The 15,258-nt window shown below is 39.6% G+C and overlaps 1 protein-coding gene across 3 annotated transcripts in view; it reads right to left on the bottom strand.

The window, feature by feature from the left end:
* Nucleotides 1-15,258, bottom strand: part of LOC109032098 (uncharacterized) — a 146,883-nt gene that overhangs the window by 21,143 nt on the left and 110,482 nt on the right. The window contains exon 2 of one of the 3 annotated variants that reach the window (XM_072302866.1): nucleotides 14,723-14,913. The exons of the other annotated variants lie outside the window; for them this stretch is intronic. Coding sequence (XP_072158967.1) covers nucleotides 14,723-14,777 — 55 coding nt within the window. The 5' untranslated portion in view covers nucleotides 14,778-14,913. The remainder of the gene's footprint in view (nucleotides 1-14,722; nucleotides 14,914-15,258) is intronic. 3 annotated transcript variants of the gene reach the window in all.

Here is a 15,258-nt window from a genome sequence, read left to right as displayed (position 1 = left end):
TACGTAATTGGAATCAATTGGACGTGTTTCTATCAAACGGAAGTATGTGCATTACGACATGAGCCCTGATACCCATAAGAATATATGCATAGCAGGGCTCACGGCATAATGCACATAGTTCCGTTTGACAGAAGTGCGTCCAATTAGCACTTGTAACATACGCGCATTGGAAGAAAAGTCTTTTAGATCCCGAGTCCAGAATCTTAAAAATTTGATAAGAAAGTCTACTCTTGATTCAATTGTATTCTTGCTTGAATCAAAAAGAAATCCGCTTAGATTTCGAGGCTTCTCTTAGATCCAGATCCCAAACACTTAAAAAATTTGACAAGAACAAATACTCTTGATTCAATCAAATTTTTGCTTGAATCAAAAAGAAATTCACTTAGATTACTCGTAATCTGAGAGATCGGCTTGGCTCGAGATTCATGCATGAATCCAATTGAATCAAGCGTATTTTTTCTTGTCACACTTTTTAAGAGTCTGGACTCTTGGTCCAAGAGACTTTTTTTCCAGTGATGCTAGGTAGAGTCTAAGAATATGTCAGAGAAGGTAATGCGGTACCTTGAGAAGTTCAAATGCAGAGCTCTCAGAATCCACTCAAAGCTTTGTAAAACGGTTTAGTCAACTGTCAATTCGTTGTTAACTATATATTAGACAACTAACAAATATTTCATGTGAGGAAAATTGGCAACAATCAAGTGTTCAAACTGCGTTTTTCCTCAGCAAGGCGGTATCGATCTTAGAAGTTTTGAAAGTGATTCAAGCATGCTAAACGAGTGAAATTCTGATTGTTCCCGGGGCACACGGAAAGATGTGCGATACCGTAAGCAGTTTCTGACATCGTTCACTGGGATACGTTTCCGTTTTTTTGCGCTCGCACCATCATTAACCGACGTCCGACCAGTCTGCAGAGGACGCGACGGCGGCGCGTCACGCATGACCCGATGGACCACAGCGCATCGCTTGCATCAGGAACCGGACCAAATTACACGCAACTGTCTCGTTCTCGACCAAGGAACAGATGTTACATTTACATACGAATCAGTTGGCGTTACAACCTGACTACTGAATCTCTTGAAGTATGTATATATGTAACCGAAACGTTAATTTTAAGTACAATACGTTTCAGTAGTAATTATTGAATTGCATTGAGCGATAGTGCAAATTTACATTTTTGGGTCGGTTAACGTACTTGCGACTTTTGCAAGGGGCGTCCTTAAGACGTTATCAACGGCACTGGTAAAAAAAAACCTCTCGGTTCAAGAGTGCAGTTTCTTGTCGCCGGATTTAAGAGCTTGGACTCTTGTTTCAATGTAAAATCCGCTTGAATCAATGCAAAATCCGCTTGAATCAATGCAAAATCCGATTGAAACAAGAGTTCAAGACTCTTAAATCCGGCGACAAGAAACTGCACTCTTAAGTCAATGTAATGCGGCATTGGTCCAAGAGGTTTTCTTTACCGGTGGGGTGTCTTGTGATGTTGTCATGAGGTGTCCTTGTGACGTTATCAACGGTTGTCCTTGTGACGTCATCAACGGGTGTACTCGTGACGTTATCAACAGGTGCTCAGATCATGTCATCAACGGTTTGAACCACGCAGGCAATTTCTGGAGGTCCAAGGGGGGTATGGCAATTTTTTTACCCTGAAAGATCCAAGAGGGTCCCCTTTTAGAGTGGGATTTCGATATTTCTAATAATTTACCGTGACAGGTCAGGAAAAATACCCATGTTTCATTAAATTTTGGTCGAAAAACGTTTGAATATAAATTTGGTAGAGAATAATTTTAGATTTGGTCGTTAAAGGTTACCGTCGACGAAAGTTAGAAAAAAATGAAGATTTTTCCAGGAATTAGGAGAGCTCGAGAGCCGTACATGAGACTAGGGGCATCTTAGGAGGGAAAAATTATGAAGGTAAAAGTCTCAGTTTGGCTATTGCAGTCCAGTGGCGGAACCTAGAGGCAGCATGTGTGTCTGCACCACACAGACGTTTCGGACAACATCGGACGGAAGAGGTTATGATGAAAACGATGGAATCTCGTATCATTTTCGCCACGCATCCCGGAGTCCAAGACGTAGACCGCGATTACATCCGAGACGAAATGAAACAAAGGAACGTTTTATGCTCCACAGTCGCCGCCACATATGTTGCCAGACCACCAAAAATTACTTGTCATTCCGCGCGTCTTGAAAAGGGCACAAGATTATCTTCATAGCAGTCTCGCAACTGTGTCACTTGACCATTTAACACAGCGTGCTGTCGCCATTTCTTCCGTTTTCCGACGGATACATTGTACAAGATATGTTCTTCCAAGAGGATGCTACGTAAGAAACATTTTGCGGTGAAAATTTTGTGTTCGATATTATTGATGTCAAAAGATTAAACCAGGATCAACCAAACTGCAGTATACGTTGACCCTTGCATACTTTATCATTCTTCCACAAAAGATCTAAAAAATTACAATTCTATGAAATTTTTTGTGCACTATCCCTCGATTTTAAAAAAATATTTTCACAAATTTTCAAGGCGCTGTGTTGCTTTCTTTCATTTTGAGAGGTAAATAATTGAAACCTAGCGCAATGAAGTATGTTGGGTCACTTGTTTCTGATAAAATATTTCGACATGCAAATCATAATATTTTTGCTATTTCAAATTCCAATCAAAATCTTTGCTGGAGGAGGTCAAAAAAAATTTGCTATCGAGTTACGCTGTTTTTTTATGAACTAGACCATAAAAAATTATCTTACAATAAAAGTAATTTATTCAGCTACTTTGCAGGATTTCTGAGTTATTGTCTGAAAAATTGAGGAAGGCGGGGGGGGGGGGGCAGGGGGTTAGGTCAGTCAAATTTGATCCAAAAGATGGAAAGGGTCAGAAAATGCCTTACGAATGGGGGAAAAGGGAGTCAAAAAGTCACACAAAATATCTAGCATAATACTTGAACGGCGACCCTTCTTGGAGACTTTAACGCTGGGCTAGAAAAACAAACTGTTTTAAAATATGTTCTAACATGATTTACATCGATGATATAGTTTAACGAACCAAAAACCTTCGGTTCATTTGGAAAGCACTAAAGTTTTTGGGTTCGACGAACTGAGATTTTGAATTGAGATGTTACTCGTGATCACCGAGACTGCCATCTTAATTTTAGAACTTTGTCCATGCTTCAACAAATAATGATTATTTTTATGAAAAAAAAGTACCGCGTCTCATATGGCACCAGGCACCTACAGAGTCTTGAACAGCAAAATAGTTTGTGAAGGTATCAGTCACCAAATTCTGGGAATTATATACGGCTTCTTGGTACAGCCATTTCGCACGTGCGAAAATTTTCGATGAATTCTAAAGCTGCAGCCGCATAATGACCTCTTGCATTTATATGATCACCTATTTCGACCAGTTTGTCAACGTGTAGCCGGTGCCCGTTTAGTATGCGTCACGTCATACGTCACAGTCACAGTTGGCTGAGTTTCAGTTCAACGCCGTCGTAGCGCTACTGTCGGTACCGCACATATTATTCACGGATGCACATTGCAAATATGGTGGGGGACCGGGGGGGGGGGGGGGGGTTAAAAAGCACATGGCACGTGATTCTCTGAAGTTGAAATTTTTTCATCCATACCTTGAAGAGATGTAATTTTTACACCCAGTAGTATGTTTTAAAAGTAAATAACTTTATCTTTTGCGAATTTGGTAGCTATACGAGATAAATCAGCACCAACTGGTTCAAAAATTACAGTCCATGGGCATTAATGACAGAGGTGAACTGATATAATTAAAAAGCCAGGAAATTCATTGCTGCGTTTTTCTATGAGAAATCTTTTCTTTTTTACGTCCAGTGAGTGACAACACTGTGCTGGACCACAAGAAGACAGATTTCCGCAAAGTGCAAACTACCACCAACCGCACGCAAAGAGAGCGTTCGCACGGAAAAAAAAAGGAAAGGATGAAAAACAAACTTTTTTAATTCGCTCGACGGAGGGACGTAATTGCGCTTGTTTGCTAGCGCGGATGCGTCTGTTGCTATTAGAGCCGAGTTCTGCAGAAACATTGTACAATGCATGATGCGTTCTTCCTCGATTTATAGTCAAGAGATAGTCCAGGCAATAAAGGATTTTACCTTGCAAAATTTAGGTGAAATCAGGTTATGATCGATTCCTATGTAATTTTTTACGCTGAATCCGAATTTTTGGTTTCCCAACAAATTTTCCTTGTGCTAACTCCGGAAAATCGGAAAAACCGCGAAAAATCACGTTTTTCCGCGGTTTTCCCGAGATATCTCTTTTCCCGTGCGATATATCGAGAAAATGGTTATTTCCAAAAATAAAGCTGATAAAATTTCCTATAAAAATGATCTGAACGTTTTTCTCATACGTCCACTAGGGAGAGAGCTGGAGCCGTGGAAAGCTCTAAAAACTCGTAAAATCGCGATTTTCCACGGTTTTTCGCCATTTGTGTGCAATAAATTTGTTCTTTCGCAAAATTTCAGGATAGTCTTACCTTAAAAATTAATGCTGCTTACTTTTAAGACAAAAATGATGCCAATTTTTTCTTTATAGGTCCATTGGAAGCGGTTTTAAAGCCGTGAAAAGCCATGAAAAGCTCGAAAATCGCGATTTTCCGGCATATTTTCGTAACAAATCCGTTCCTGTCCAAAAAACTCATTTAAAGTGACTTCAAAATTCAATCTTATAAAATTGTCAACATACATACGTAGAATTTGCTCCCATGGCGCGCCCTCGTGCTCTGCGACATCCAAACGCCAGGTGTGCTTATCTACGTAAAGGTTAGTAGACAACGAACGACGTAATGAAATAGTGCAATTTTCAACATACTTAAATGATGTTGAAATTTCCTTGTATATCTGAAGAAACAACGGATATGGATGGATGGAATGATGTTGTAATAGTGCAATCCTGCATTATTTACGCTTTCGACAAATCCATATCGTAAATAATGCAAAAAGTTGAAATTTGAAGAATGTACTACTACAATTTCTGAAATGATTTTTCTAAATTTGTGGATATTTCTGTTACACATCCGTTCTTGTGCCAAAAACTCAGCTAATGGAGACTTCAAGATTTAATCTTATAAAATTGTCAACACATTTATGACGTGAAAAGCTTTTAGCATGGGTCAAAAAGTGCCGCATAGAGAATTATGTGTAGCTCAAAAAATGCGAAAAATTGTGATTTTCCACTTTTAAGCCACAAATGAATCATCTTGTGTAAAAATATGGGGCTAAAAATATACCTCAAAAATTTAAAATTCAATGTGATGATGTTTTCGGTGGATTAAATTGCACAATTATGTGTCGAAATTTTAATGGTACATGTGAGAATGCACTCGATGAGGACTTATCCGCGGAACTTATCGTAGATGATCCTGATGATTTATGGAATATACTCCTGAATCGTTCACAGAAAGAACAGCAGACGACCGAAGAGATGAAAGAAGTTCGGAGACGTTTGCAGGTAGGTATTAATTTCACTCAATTTTTTTTTTTATTTTTATTTGAATTGATAGAAATGGCCAGTGATGCTTAAAAAAATGTACTCATTGACTTCATATACCGCAGAAATTCAAATCACGGTTTCTTCCACTTCGGTTTTATCAGTGATGTAAATGAAGCGACTCTAGGTAATTGAGAAAACGAGAGTGAGAGTAATCACGGCACGCACCCGTGAACTACTCATAATTTTGGGAGGCTTGTACGATAGATGTAGAATTTTAGCCTTACGGCAGATCACATTAATATCCTTGATTTCAGCAATCATGACATTACTCTATTAATTGCACAAGTGTCACATTATTTCCAAATAATTGTAGCGTCATTATGAACCAACAATCAATGGATAAATACTCATTGACAACAAAAATAAGATCCTGAAATGCCAAGGAAGCGAAAAATCGCGATTGTATCTGCGAACCGTATCAATGCAGGTTGCTTTTATCATTGTTCTCCTCTCAGATTAATACCAAAAGATTTTCCTAGGCATACGTTTCTCTTATTCTAGTAAACGATGTTGCAAAAGCTCAAACGAGCAATTCAAATTCAGATAAATCCATACCAGAAGTTCCTGTTCTCCGATTTAGACGATGTCATGCTGAAGTCGTAAAATACTGCAAAGACGGCAATGATGACAACGCAGGTGAGAATTTTCCCATCAAGTTTACAATAAATTTTCCATGAGTTGATTGAGCAGAGAAAATTTACATTATAGTAGGCACAAATTAACATTCTCAAATAGCAGAAAAGAAAGAAAAAAACACCGATAACACCTATAACAATTCAACAATTACGTTCCTCTTGCCATTTTAAACCATGACCCAATTTTATAACTTAGTAGCTCTTTCACCGATAGAAAATAATATGTTAGGTTATGCCATTATACCCGTGCTTTTCATTTTGATTTCAGATCCTCAGGACATTCAGTCAGCAGAGTGCCTGACCATGCATCTGAATTATACTTCTTGACATTGAACATATTTACTATCATAGTTCTTATCTAATTATTACGATACTATTATAGTTGTTTTCGCATAATTGAAAAATTGTATCAATACATTCTTTAAATTTCAAACTTTTCAACTTTTTGCATTATTTACGCTTTCGACAAATCCATATCCGTTGTTTCTTCAGATATACAAGGAAATTTCAACATCATTTAAGTATGTTGAAAATTGCACTATTTTATTACGTCGTTCGTTGTCTACTAACCCTTACGTAGATAAGCACACCTGGCGTTTGGATGTCGCAGAGCACGAGGGCGCGCCATGGGAGCAAATTCTACGTATGTATGTTGACAATTTTATAAGATTGAATTTTGAAGTCACTTTAAATGAGTTTTTTGGACAGGAACGGATTTGTTACGAAAATATGCCGGAAAATCGCGATTTTCGAGCTTTTCATGGCTTTTCACGGCTTTAAAACCGCTTCCAATGGACCTATAAAGAAAAAATTGGCATCATTTTTGTCTTAAAAGTAAGCAGCATTAATTTTTAAGGTAAGACTATCCTGAAATTTTGCGAAAGAACAAATTTATTGCACACAAATGGCGAAAAACCGTGGAAAATCGCGATTTTACGAGTTTTTAGAGCTTTCCACGGCTCCAGCTCTCTCCCTAGTGGACGTATGAGAAAAAACGTTCAGATCATTTTTATAGGAAATTTTATCAGCTTTATTTTTGGAAATAACCATTTTCTCGATATATCGCACGGGAAAAGAGATATCTCGGGAAAACCGCGGAAAAACGTGATTTTTCGCGGTTTTTCCGATTTTCCGGAGTTAGCACAAGGAAAATTTGTTGGGAAACCAAAAATTCGGATTCAGCGTAAAAAATTACATAGGAATCGATCATAACCTGATTTCACCTAAATTTTGCAAGGTAAACCCCTATTCTATCCTCTATTGCCTGGGCTAAGAGCGGCGCGGCGGATGGAGGTTTGAAAAACAAAAAGAGACGAACAATCCGCTCTCAATTGTCAAATTAAAGTCACTTTAATTATGATGATCGATACTTTTCACAAGATAAAAGTGACTTGCTATGAGGCAAAATATTATTTGACTCACCTCCAAGAGGAAAAATGCTTACATCAAGATGAAATATGAACGTATACCAAGTAGCTTATATTGATGGAGAATTTTCACGTGACTGAAATTTGTGTATTTCATGTCTAAAATAAAACTACTGCAAGAAGCGCGCCCGAGAATATCCTTGGTTTCTAAACTGAGCAATCACTTATAGGAGGAAATATGACAAAATACCTAACCGAATCTGCTGAGATATATGTGTTCAAATGAAAACTGTCGCCATTGTTTCACTTTTAATTATATTTGTCCAAAAATTCCCATATCAGAAAAATTTATGAAAAATACCGAGAACTCAGCTCATTGAACACTCTCAATTGAAGCAATACAATTTTGTCATGCTTTTTTTTTCAAGGGATTGAATTTTTAATTCGGGGAGAAATCTTCTTAACAACAAATTCAAGAATAGTTCTGTCCAATTATACGAGGCCAGACGCTTTTGATTCTTCTATGAGTCTTACAAATAATTCCTGGCTGCTCCAATTTAATTGTCATTTTTCACTAGGTATCTTGACCATGGAATGACAGAAGAAACGAAACGCGAACATTAATTTTGTAAATACATCGATTGAAGTAAGAGAAATACATTTCAGGCTACAAGGATGGGCATGGGAGGCCAAGTCACTGACCGCCGAGATAATGCCGCATGGTCGAAAAGAATATGAATTGTTTTGGTCGAATCCAAACGGATTAATTACCAAATCCAATTGATTTTACTTAATCAAACAAAATCCTACGGCAGTGACTAATGGCTGTCATTAACCCTTGTCCGTGCGTGCCTCATTGTAGTTTATCTTCCAGAATCTAGATAAATTGAATCCTTGCTTTTTCAATTGTTGAAATCACACCGTCTTGGATTTCCTGAGTCATCCCACGATCATAAGATACGACTAACTCCTTCTACGTGACAGCATATTTGTTTTGTATCTAGACATCTCAGGAGGGAATTCAACGATTAATTTTCGGACAAATGTGCGTAATTTTCATCCGTTCAATGTTCTCAGCCGAATGGAAAACCACTAGGGTTACTTATTGATTTATATACAAGGATGATTTATGCCAGACTAGAGGTACATGCGCGCTTAGTCTTTGCTGTTAATTTGTTCTTTAAGAATAAAATAATTCACATTATTTTTCCAGTGGCGTGGCGTGAATTGCGATATATCGATTGTGATGCCATTTAAACCTATGAAAAAAGATCGATTATCAGGGTGTTCGCAGCGAACACCTTAATAATCGATTCTTTACCATAGCTTCAAATGGCGAGATATCGATAATCGATTATTCACGCCACGCCACTGTATTTTTCCAATTTCCACTAAGTATGCTGTATAAGAAAGAGGAAAATTCCAAGGGGCCGTTTAAGTCTTGCGTAAGGCACGGGCACGTAGGGGAGAGCGGGTCCGAGCTTATCTTACAGAGTCTTACGAAGGGGGGGGGGGGTCAAGCCGAGTCTTACGTAAGCTTTCCGCTGTAAAAACACCCCTAAAAGTCCCCATAAGTCACAAATTTTGATTTTTTATAACTCGTAAACACCCTGACAATTAAATGTCAATTATTTGCTTCTTTTTCATGCCGTATTTCAGCTAAATACAAAAGCCTTACATTTATTTCAGCTATTTTACCAGGCTTTCTACGTTTTTTTTCTGAAAAAATAGAAGATTCCCTGCCAATATTACGTAATTAAAAATAAGGGTCAGATATTTCTTGCGAGTGCCTAACAGAGGGGAGGGGGAGTCAAAAAGTTGGCAAAAATGCCTTACATAATTTATTTGAACGGTTTTCAAGACGTATGTGCTTTGTTTTTCCTGAAGGAAAGTGTCATAAGAAATCTGCAAATCACACATTAAGATACACATTTTCTGACATTCGCTATCGAAGACAATTCTACGTAGATCTCATTTTCCGACTCATTCAGGGAAAGCTCGATTTCATCGATGAATGCAGCGAGAGAAAATCGATCGGAAAATAACAACGAAAAGGAAATCGATGAATATAAATAGGCTCGAGCGGTGATCTCTTTATGAGTCAGACGCAGAAAGCGCAGACAAAAGTGACTCATATAAAACGAGGAACACGAACTAGGTACACGGTTACACGGGGCCCATTGCCAGTCGTCATTGAGTCGATGCTGCCATTTCTGGTATCAAAACTGGAATAAAAACGGATGATGCAAGTCGAAACATCGCGTCTCTCGATTTCCGAAATCGCAGATTTTCGGTCGCACTTGATTTGTCAGGGAGGAAATATTTTTTGGAAATATTGACATCAGTTTGTGGCATTGTTTGCATATTCAGGTTAGGTTTTCCTACATCTCTTTCCTAGAGCCCCTTTATACTGAGAGTAAAGATAATGCAAATTCATTCCTGATTGGTTCCCGTATTTAATTCCTGTTGTATTGTTGTTATACCACGCCACTGGTCTCTGAGATATATTTTGTTTGTACATGAAATAGTCGACGCTCTATGGGGGAGGTCCGAGCTTGCATTACAGTTGCGTAACAGAGGAGAGGGAATGGTTCGGGGTTGCATTGCATACCGTTAAATTTGGCGAGTGGTGAGGATTTTTCGAAGATATGAGATGAGAGATCGTCAAAAGGTGATCATTTTTTGTCCAAAGTTCATTACAAAACACAGTTTGAACGGGAGTGCGGTACGAAAAAAGCGTTACTTAATTTTTTTGGGAGTGCAGACTTGTTTCACAAGTGCGCTACGGGAATAATGAATCCATCTATTTTAGCATTATAGTACTCTGGTCAATCTATAAAATGTAAAAGAAAAAAAAATTACAATCCTTTTATGACAGTTTTGTACCGACTCGACGTGACATAAAGAGAGCTTCTCCGGAGACTTTAACGCCAGGCTAAGAAAAAAAACCGTCTAAAAATGTATTCTGACAAGATGTCCATGATTATACAGTTCAAAAATCTAAAAACATTAGTTCATACGGAACATGGAACATGTCCCTTAACGACTGAAGATTTTCACCCGATCGCATTAATTGCTCAGATCCTTAGCGCGAGGTCTCTAAAATGTATTATTGTCTCTATATGAAACTGACCTACACTGATAAAAATATTATTGTTCTTTTGTTACTTTTGGTTAATATAGGAAGTGAAACACAAACCAACACAAAGTTTGTGTTGATTTTGGTACAGTTCGAGATAAATTTAGCACAGACAACAATGAAGAGACTATAGGAAAGTGCATTCCTCCGATTGCAACGTTGGTATCTAATCCACCACTCGTTTTTTATTACAATAAGTAATTCAATATAACTAGCTGAAATTTTCTTTTGAAATTGTCAACTAAAAGCTGGGGTTATTGCGTGTTTTACTTCCCGTACTAACCAAACTTTTGTGTTGCAATTTCTCTCTGTGTATCTGACGGAAGACTGGTCACAGAGAAGCCGGGCGCAGCTCCAAAAGTCTTCCGAATTCGATTCCTTGCTCAAGGCCGGGGATTCCGTCTAAAGCTGGCAATGGCTCGAGGCTGGGGGCCCTGGATTTCCTCGTGGGCCCTCTTCGATGAGTCCATTCTCACGGCTTTATTATGAAAACAAACGCATGAGCCCAACACGCGGCCAACTTGTAACTACACAAGCACGCGGTCCTTCGCTTATACGTTCCATCGGCCACGGAGGAGCCGGCCAGCGCATTGATCCCGACCTCCTGATGATGGGTCAGTTGCGCCGCCGCCAGTCTCGTAATCGTGTTATGATGGTTGATTCTTAACCATGAGCAAAAAATAATTGGATCCAAAGACAAAGCTTCTACGTCCAATACTAACAGTCCCCTCACCCTTCGAACTTAAGAAGCTCCTTGTAAAAGATGTAACCCTTTAGGAGGAGGAGGAGGAGGAGGAGGAGGAGGAGGAGGAGGAGGAGGAGGAAGAAGAGGAGGAGGAGGAGGAGGAGGAGGAGGAGGGGGAGGAGGAGGAGGAGGAGGAGGAGGAGGAGGAGGAGGAGATAAACAGGGTGTTCGCAGCGGACACGTTAATAATCGATTCATTTCCATAGGTTTAAATGGCAGAACAATCGATACATCGCAATTTACGCCACGCCACTGAGAACGCCGTATAAACTTTCGAGAGTTGCCAAATTTTTGCGGATAAAACAAGTATTTTTGAGAAAAGTTATTAATATTTCTACTTGAAATTTTCAGACATTTTAGATAAAAATGCGAACAAAATTGGCTGAAAAATTTGACGAAAAACATTCCCAGTTGTCAGAGAAAATTCTTGTTATGTTGAAGTAAATCTGGCAACGTCTAAAGGCTCATACGGCGTTTTTCCTTGGCATGGCAGAATTGGCGTGTCGATTTTTTTAGGTAAAAGATGAAAAATCGACGTGTGGTGGCAATTTTTTTACCAAAAATCAATCCAAATGCCGATGTAACGTAAAATGGTTTGAAAAAAAGCAAAACCCTCCTCAATTCTCCAGGGTTGTGTTGCCGATGTACGATGTTGCGTTACGGGGGAGAGGCAGGGAGGGAGTCAACAAATCATTCAGTGTTTTGGTTTTACTCAAAAATTTTAGGAGCCATTTAGCTAGGAAACCATATTTTTCGGCGCGATATGCACATCTCCTTTTAGGATCCATACAAATTTTTGAAATTAAGGTAGGTAATTGCGCGAGGGGCAAGGTAGCAAGGGGGTTCAAGTGTTACGTAACGTACTTGAGAGGAGGGGGGTTTGAACCAGGGTTACGGTGCGTTACAAGGGAGGAAAGGAGGCCAAGCTCATCGTTATGTGCCAAATCCGAGCCAGGGGGGGGGGGGACTTTGAAAAAACACGCAACAAATAGAAAACCCCGCCCTTCCCAAATGAATCTTTTCGAATGTTTTTTGAAAATTGGAGCGTTACATGATTCAAAAAGGGGGTTGTAGGGCTGCTTTACGGGTGCGTTACAAGGGGGGACGGGGAGTAAAAAAATCGAGAAAAGTGCGTTACGTATACTTAAACGGCCCCCAACAAAAATCAAGGTTACGCATTAATTTTTTCAGGCGTCACATTTGGCGCAGCGCCCTTCATGTGTGGGCGTTCCCAGCAGCGCTATACGCCCGGCAAGGTTGGAACAGTGCTAATGAGACCAAACTGGATAAAAGTTCGGTTCTTTGAATCCAACGTTGGGTACTCCACAACGACCGAACTTTTTAAACAGAACTTTAGGATTTAACCGAACAGAAAGCACAAACTTAAAGTTCGACGATCAAACGATAAAAGAGCCAAAAGTTCAACATGAATAGGACGATTAAACGACAATCGAATCCACCCAACTTAACTACTGGGGGTACACAGAGCAAGAGAGTAACTTAATTACCAAGGTTTGTATCTCGAGACTCTCCCTTCTCTTATCGACAGTTGATTGAATTCGAAATATTGCGAAATGGCAGGGCAGTTCACGGCCCCAATGGAGAATTCCGCACATTTTCAAAAGCTCTGACGGTAAAAATAGTAAAGATACTTCAGATTCCCGCTCATGAGGTGTTCATGATTAATGTTAAGTTATAATGACCAAAACCTTGAGATGCCTTTGAGGGTTAGAACAGGATTAGTGAGCGCCGATATTTCATAAATAATTTTAATTATAAAAAAAAAACAAATTATAAAACACCTGCAATAAATTCATCTTACGAGTGACCATGTAGAAATTAAAACAAAGTGTTATCGATTGTGAGCCCATGCAGGTTGGTTACATGCAAGTCACCCAAAAAATTCCTAATAAAAATACTCGTAAAAATGATGTGAGTAAAGTCGTTAGTACATACAGACAGTGTGAAAACGAAGCCGTCTCTGAGAAAGCCTTAATCCAAGCTTTGTCGTTTCGTTCATGATTTGCGCAGTCACACGCACAAAATTTGTGATCTACGAACTAGGTACCCCGGTGGTCGCTGCCAAAGTAGTTGTAGTGACAACCAGTGTAGTTGGATGTACCATTGAGGTAGCTACCGTAAGAACCCTGCGGTCACAAGATGCCTTTCAGCTAGCCACTTTATGCAGAAACAATTTGTTTCATGCAGGTGGTCATAATAATTGCTACCTGCATGGAAAGAAAGTGTTGCTCCATAAACTACTGCAGGATTATCACCAATTTTTCTATTTTTCACAGGGGCTGAAGTTCAAAACTACCACGAACGGTGTATTTACTTACGGATGAACTACGAAAAAATCTCGTTGCGAATTCCACCAAAATTGGTTTGTCGTGAGAAGAAAATTTTCTCAGATGCCCGGTCCATCCGTACAAAAATAAATTGTCTTTGGCGATTTGTAAACGTCGCAATTCATTTACGCCCTTCAGCAAAAAATCGATTCAATAGTTTCTTAGTCAAGGGAACAAAAATCTATTTAAAAGTTGCAAAATTGGCTAAATTGATTCAATTTTTGACAGGAGTATAAGTAACTATGCGAGTTTTGTTTAAAATTTCGATAATTTTTGCTTGTAACCCGGCGAAAAATCAGTGAAATTAAAAAAAAAATCCCTGGCAGTTTTCGTGTGAAAAAAAATTAAACAATTGCGAGTGCAAATTTTGCAACGTTAAAATAAAGTTCAGTCGTGAACGTTGGAATGTAAATTGTATGTATAAGGCTCCTGGTTTTAAGGCCCAGGTACAACTGCAAGTTACAAGCGCTTGTGGAGAGTGAAACACCAATAGAGTGAAATCCTGGATCAATTTTTCTTTTTTTTTACAATATTGTCTTGCGCGTGTCCGCTACAAAAGTTTCTATGAAATCCTGAATCCCAGTGGATCGAAATCCTGGCTTCCCATTCTGCTGTGCTCAGGAAGAACGCCGTATGAACATTCGATAGTTGCCAAATTTCCCTCGCTAAAACATGTATTTTTTACAACATTCACGCATATTTTTCCTTGAAATTTTCAGATATTTTAGATTAATTTGCGTACACAATTGTCCGAACATTTTGGAAAATTATATTCACAATTTTCGCAGGAAATTCGTGTTTTATCGGAGGAAACTTGGCAACGTCTGAAGGCTCATACGGTGTTCTTCCCTAGTACGGCAGTATTGGTGTTTCACTTTCAATAATTGCTCGTAACTCACAGGCGTACCTGCCGCTTCAGAGACAGCTTCACTTTCTTGACGAATGCAGGCTGAAAATTGCAAGTAAGACAGTACCGGCGGTTTTTTTGGTCCCTCGTTGATGACGCTTGAGCTGTCTGAGCGTGGTCATAGCCAGGGTCGGCGACGGTGAGAGGAAATCATATCAGCGGAGCCGGAGTTGCGCGATCCGCAGAGGCCAGAGGGTTCCCAGAGCTCGGAGGAGGAGGAGGAATAATCAGGAATCAGGACTCCGGCGCTGCCTCCACCTGGGATTAGACCACCAATCTAATTAGCCCCGAGTCGAGTCCACAGATTTCTGCTCCTGAATTTTCATAATTAATCCGCCCGCGCTCCATCGCCGTGGTTTCCGCCGCGCGCAATTACAGGGCCCGCACTCGAAAAGCTCTTTGTTCCCCGGTCCCGGAGGCGATTTCACTCGTCAAAGCTCCCCGCCGCCGGGCAGTGAGATCTCAGCGCGCACAGCGTTTACTAGTGATGTTGCTCATTCGGGGAAAACAAATGGATGATGGTGCACTGCGGGAAAACTGACATCGATCAAAACAGGAGCTTTTGATTGCAGAGACAATCACTGGAAAAAATAGTATGCTGTT

This window comes from Bemisia tabaci, chromosome 7 (genome assembly GCF_918797505.1).
Source record: "Bemisia tabaci chromosome 7, PGI_BMITA_v3".
Lineage (NCBI taxonomy): Eukaryota > Metazoa > Arthropoda > Insecta > Hemiptera > Aleyrodidae > Bemisia > Bemisia tabaci.
Note: the sequence above shows the minus strand (reverse complement) of the source record. Positions and strands in the feature narration are given on the sequence as shown.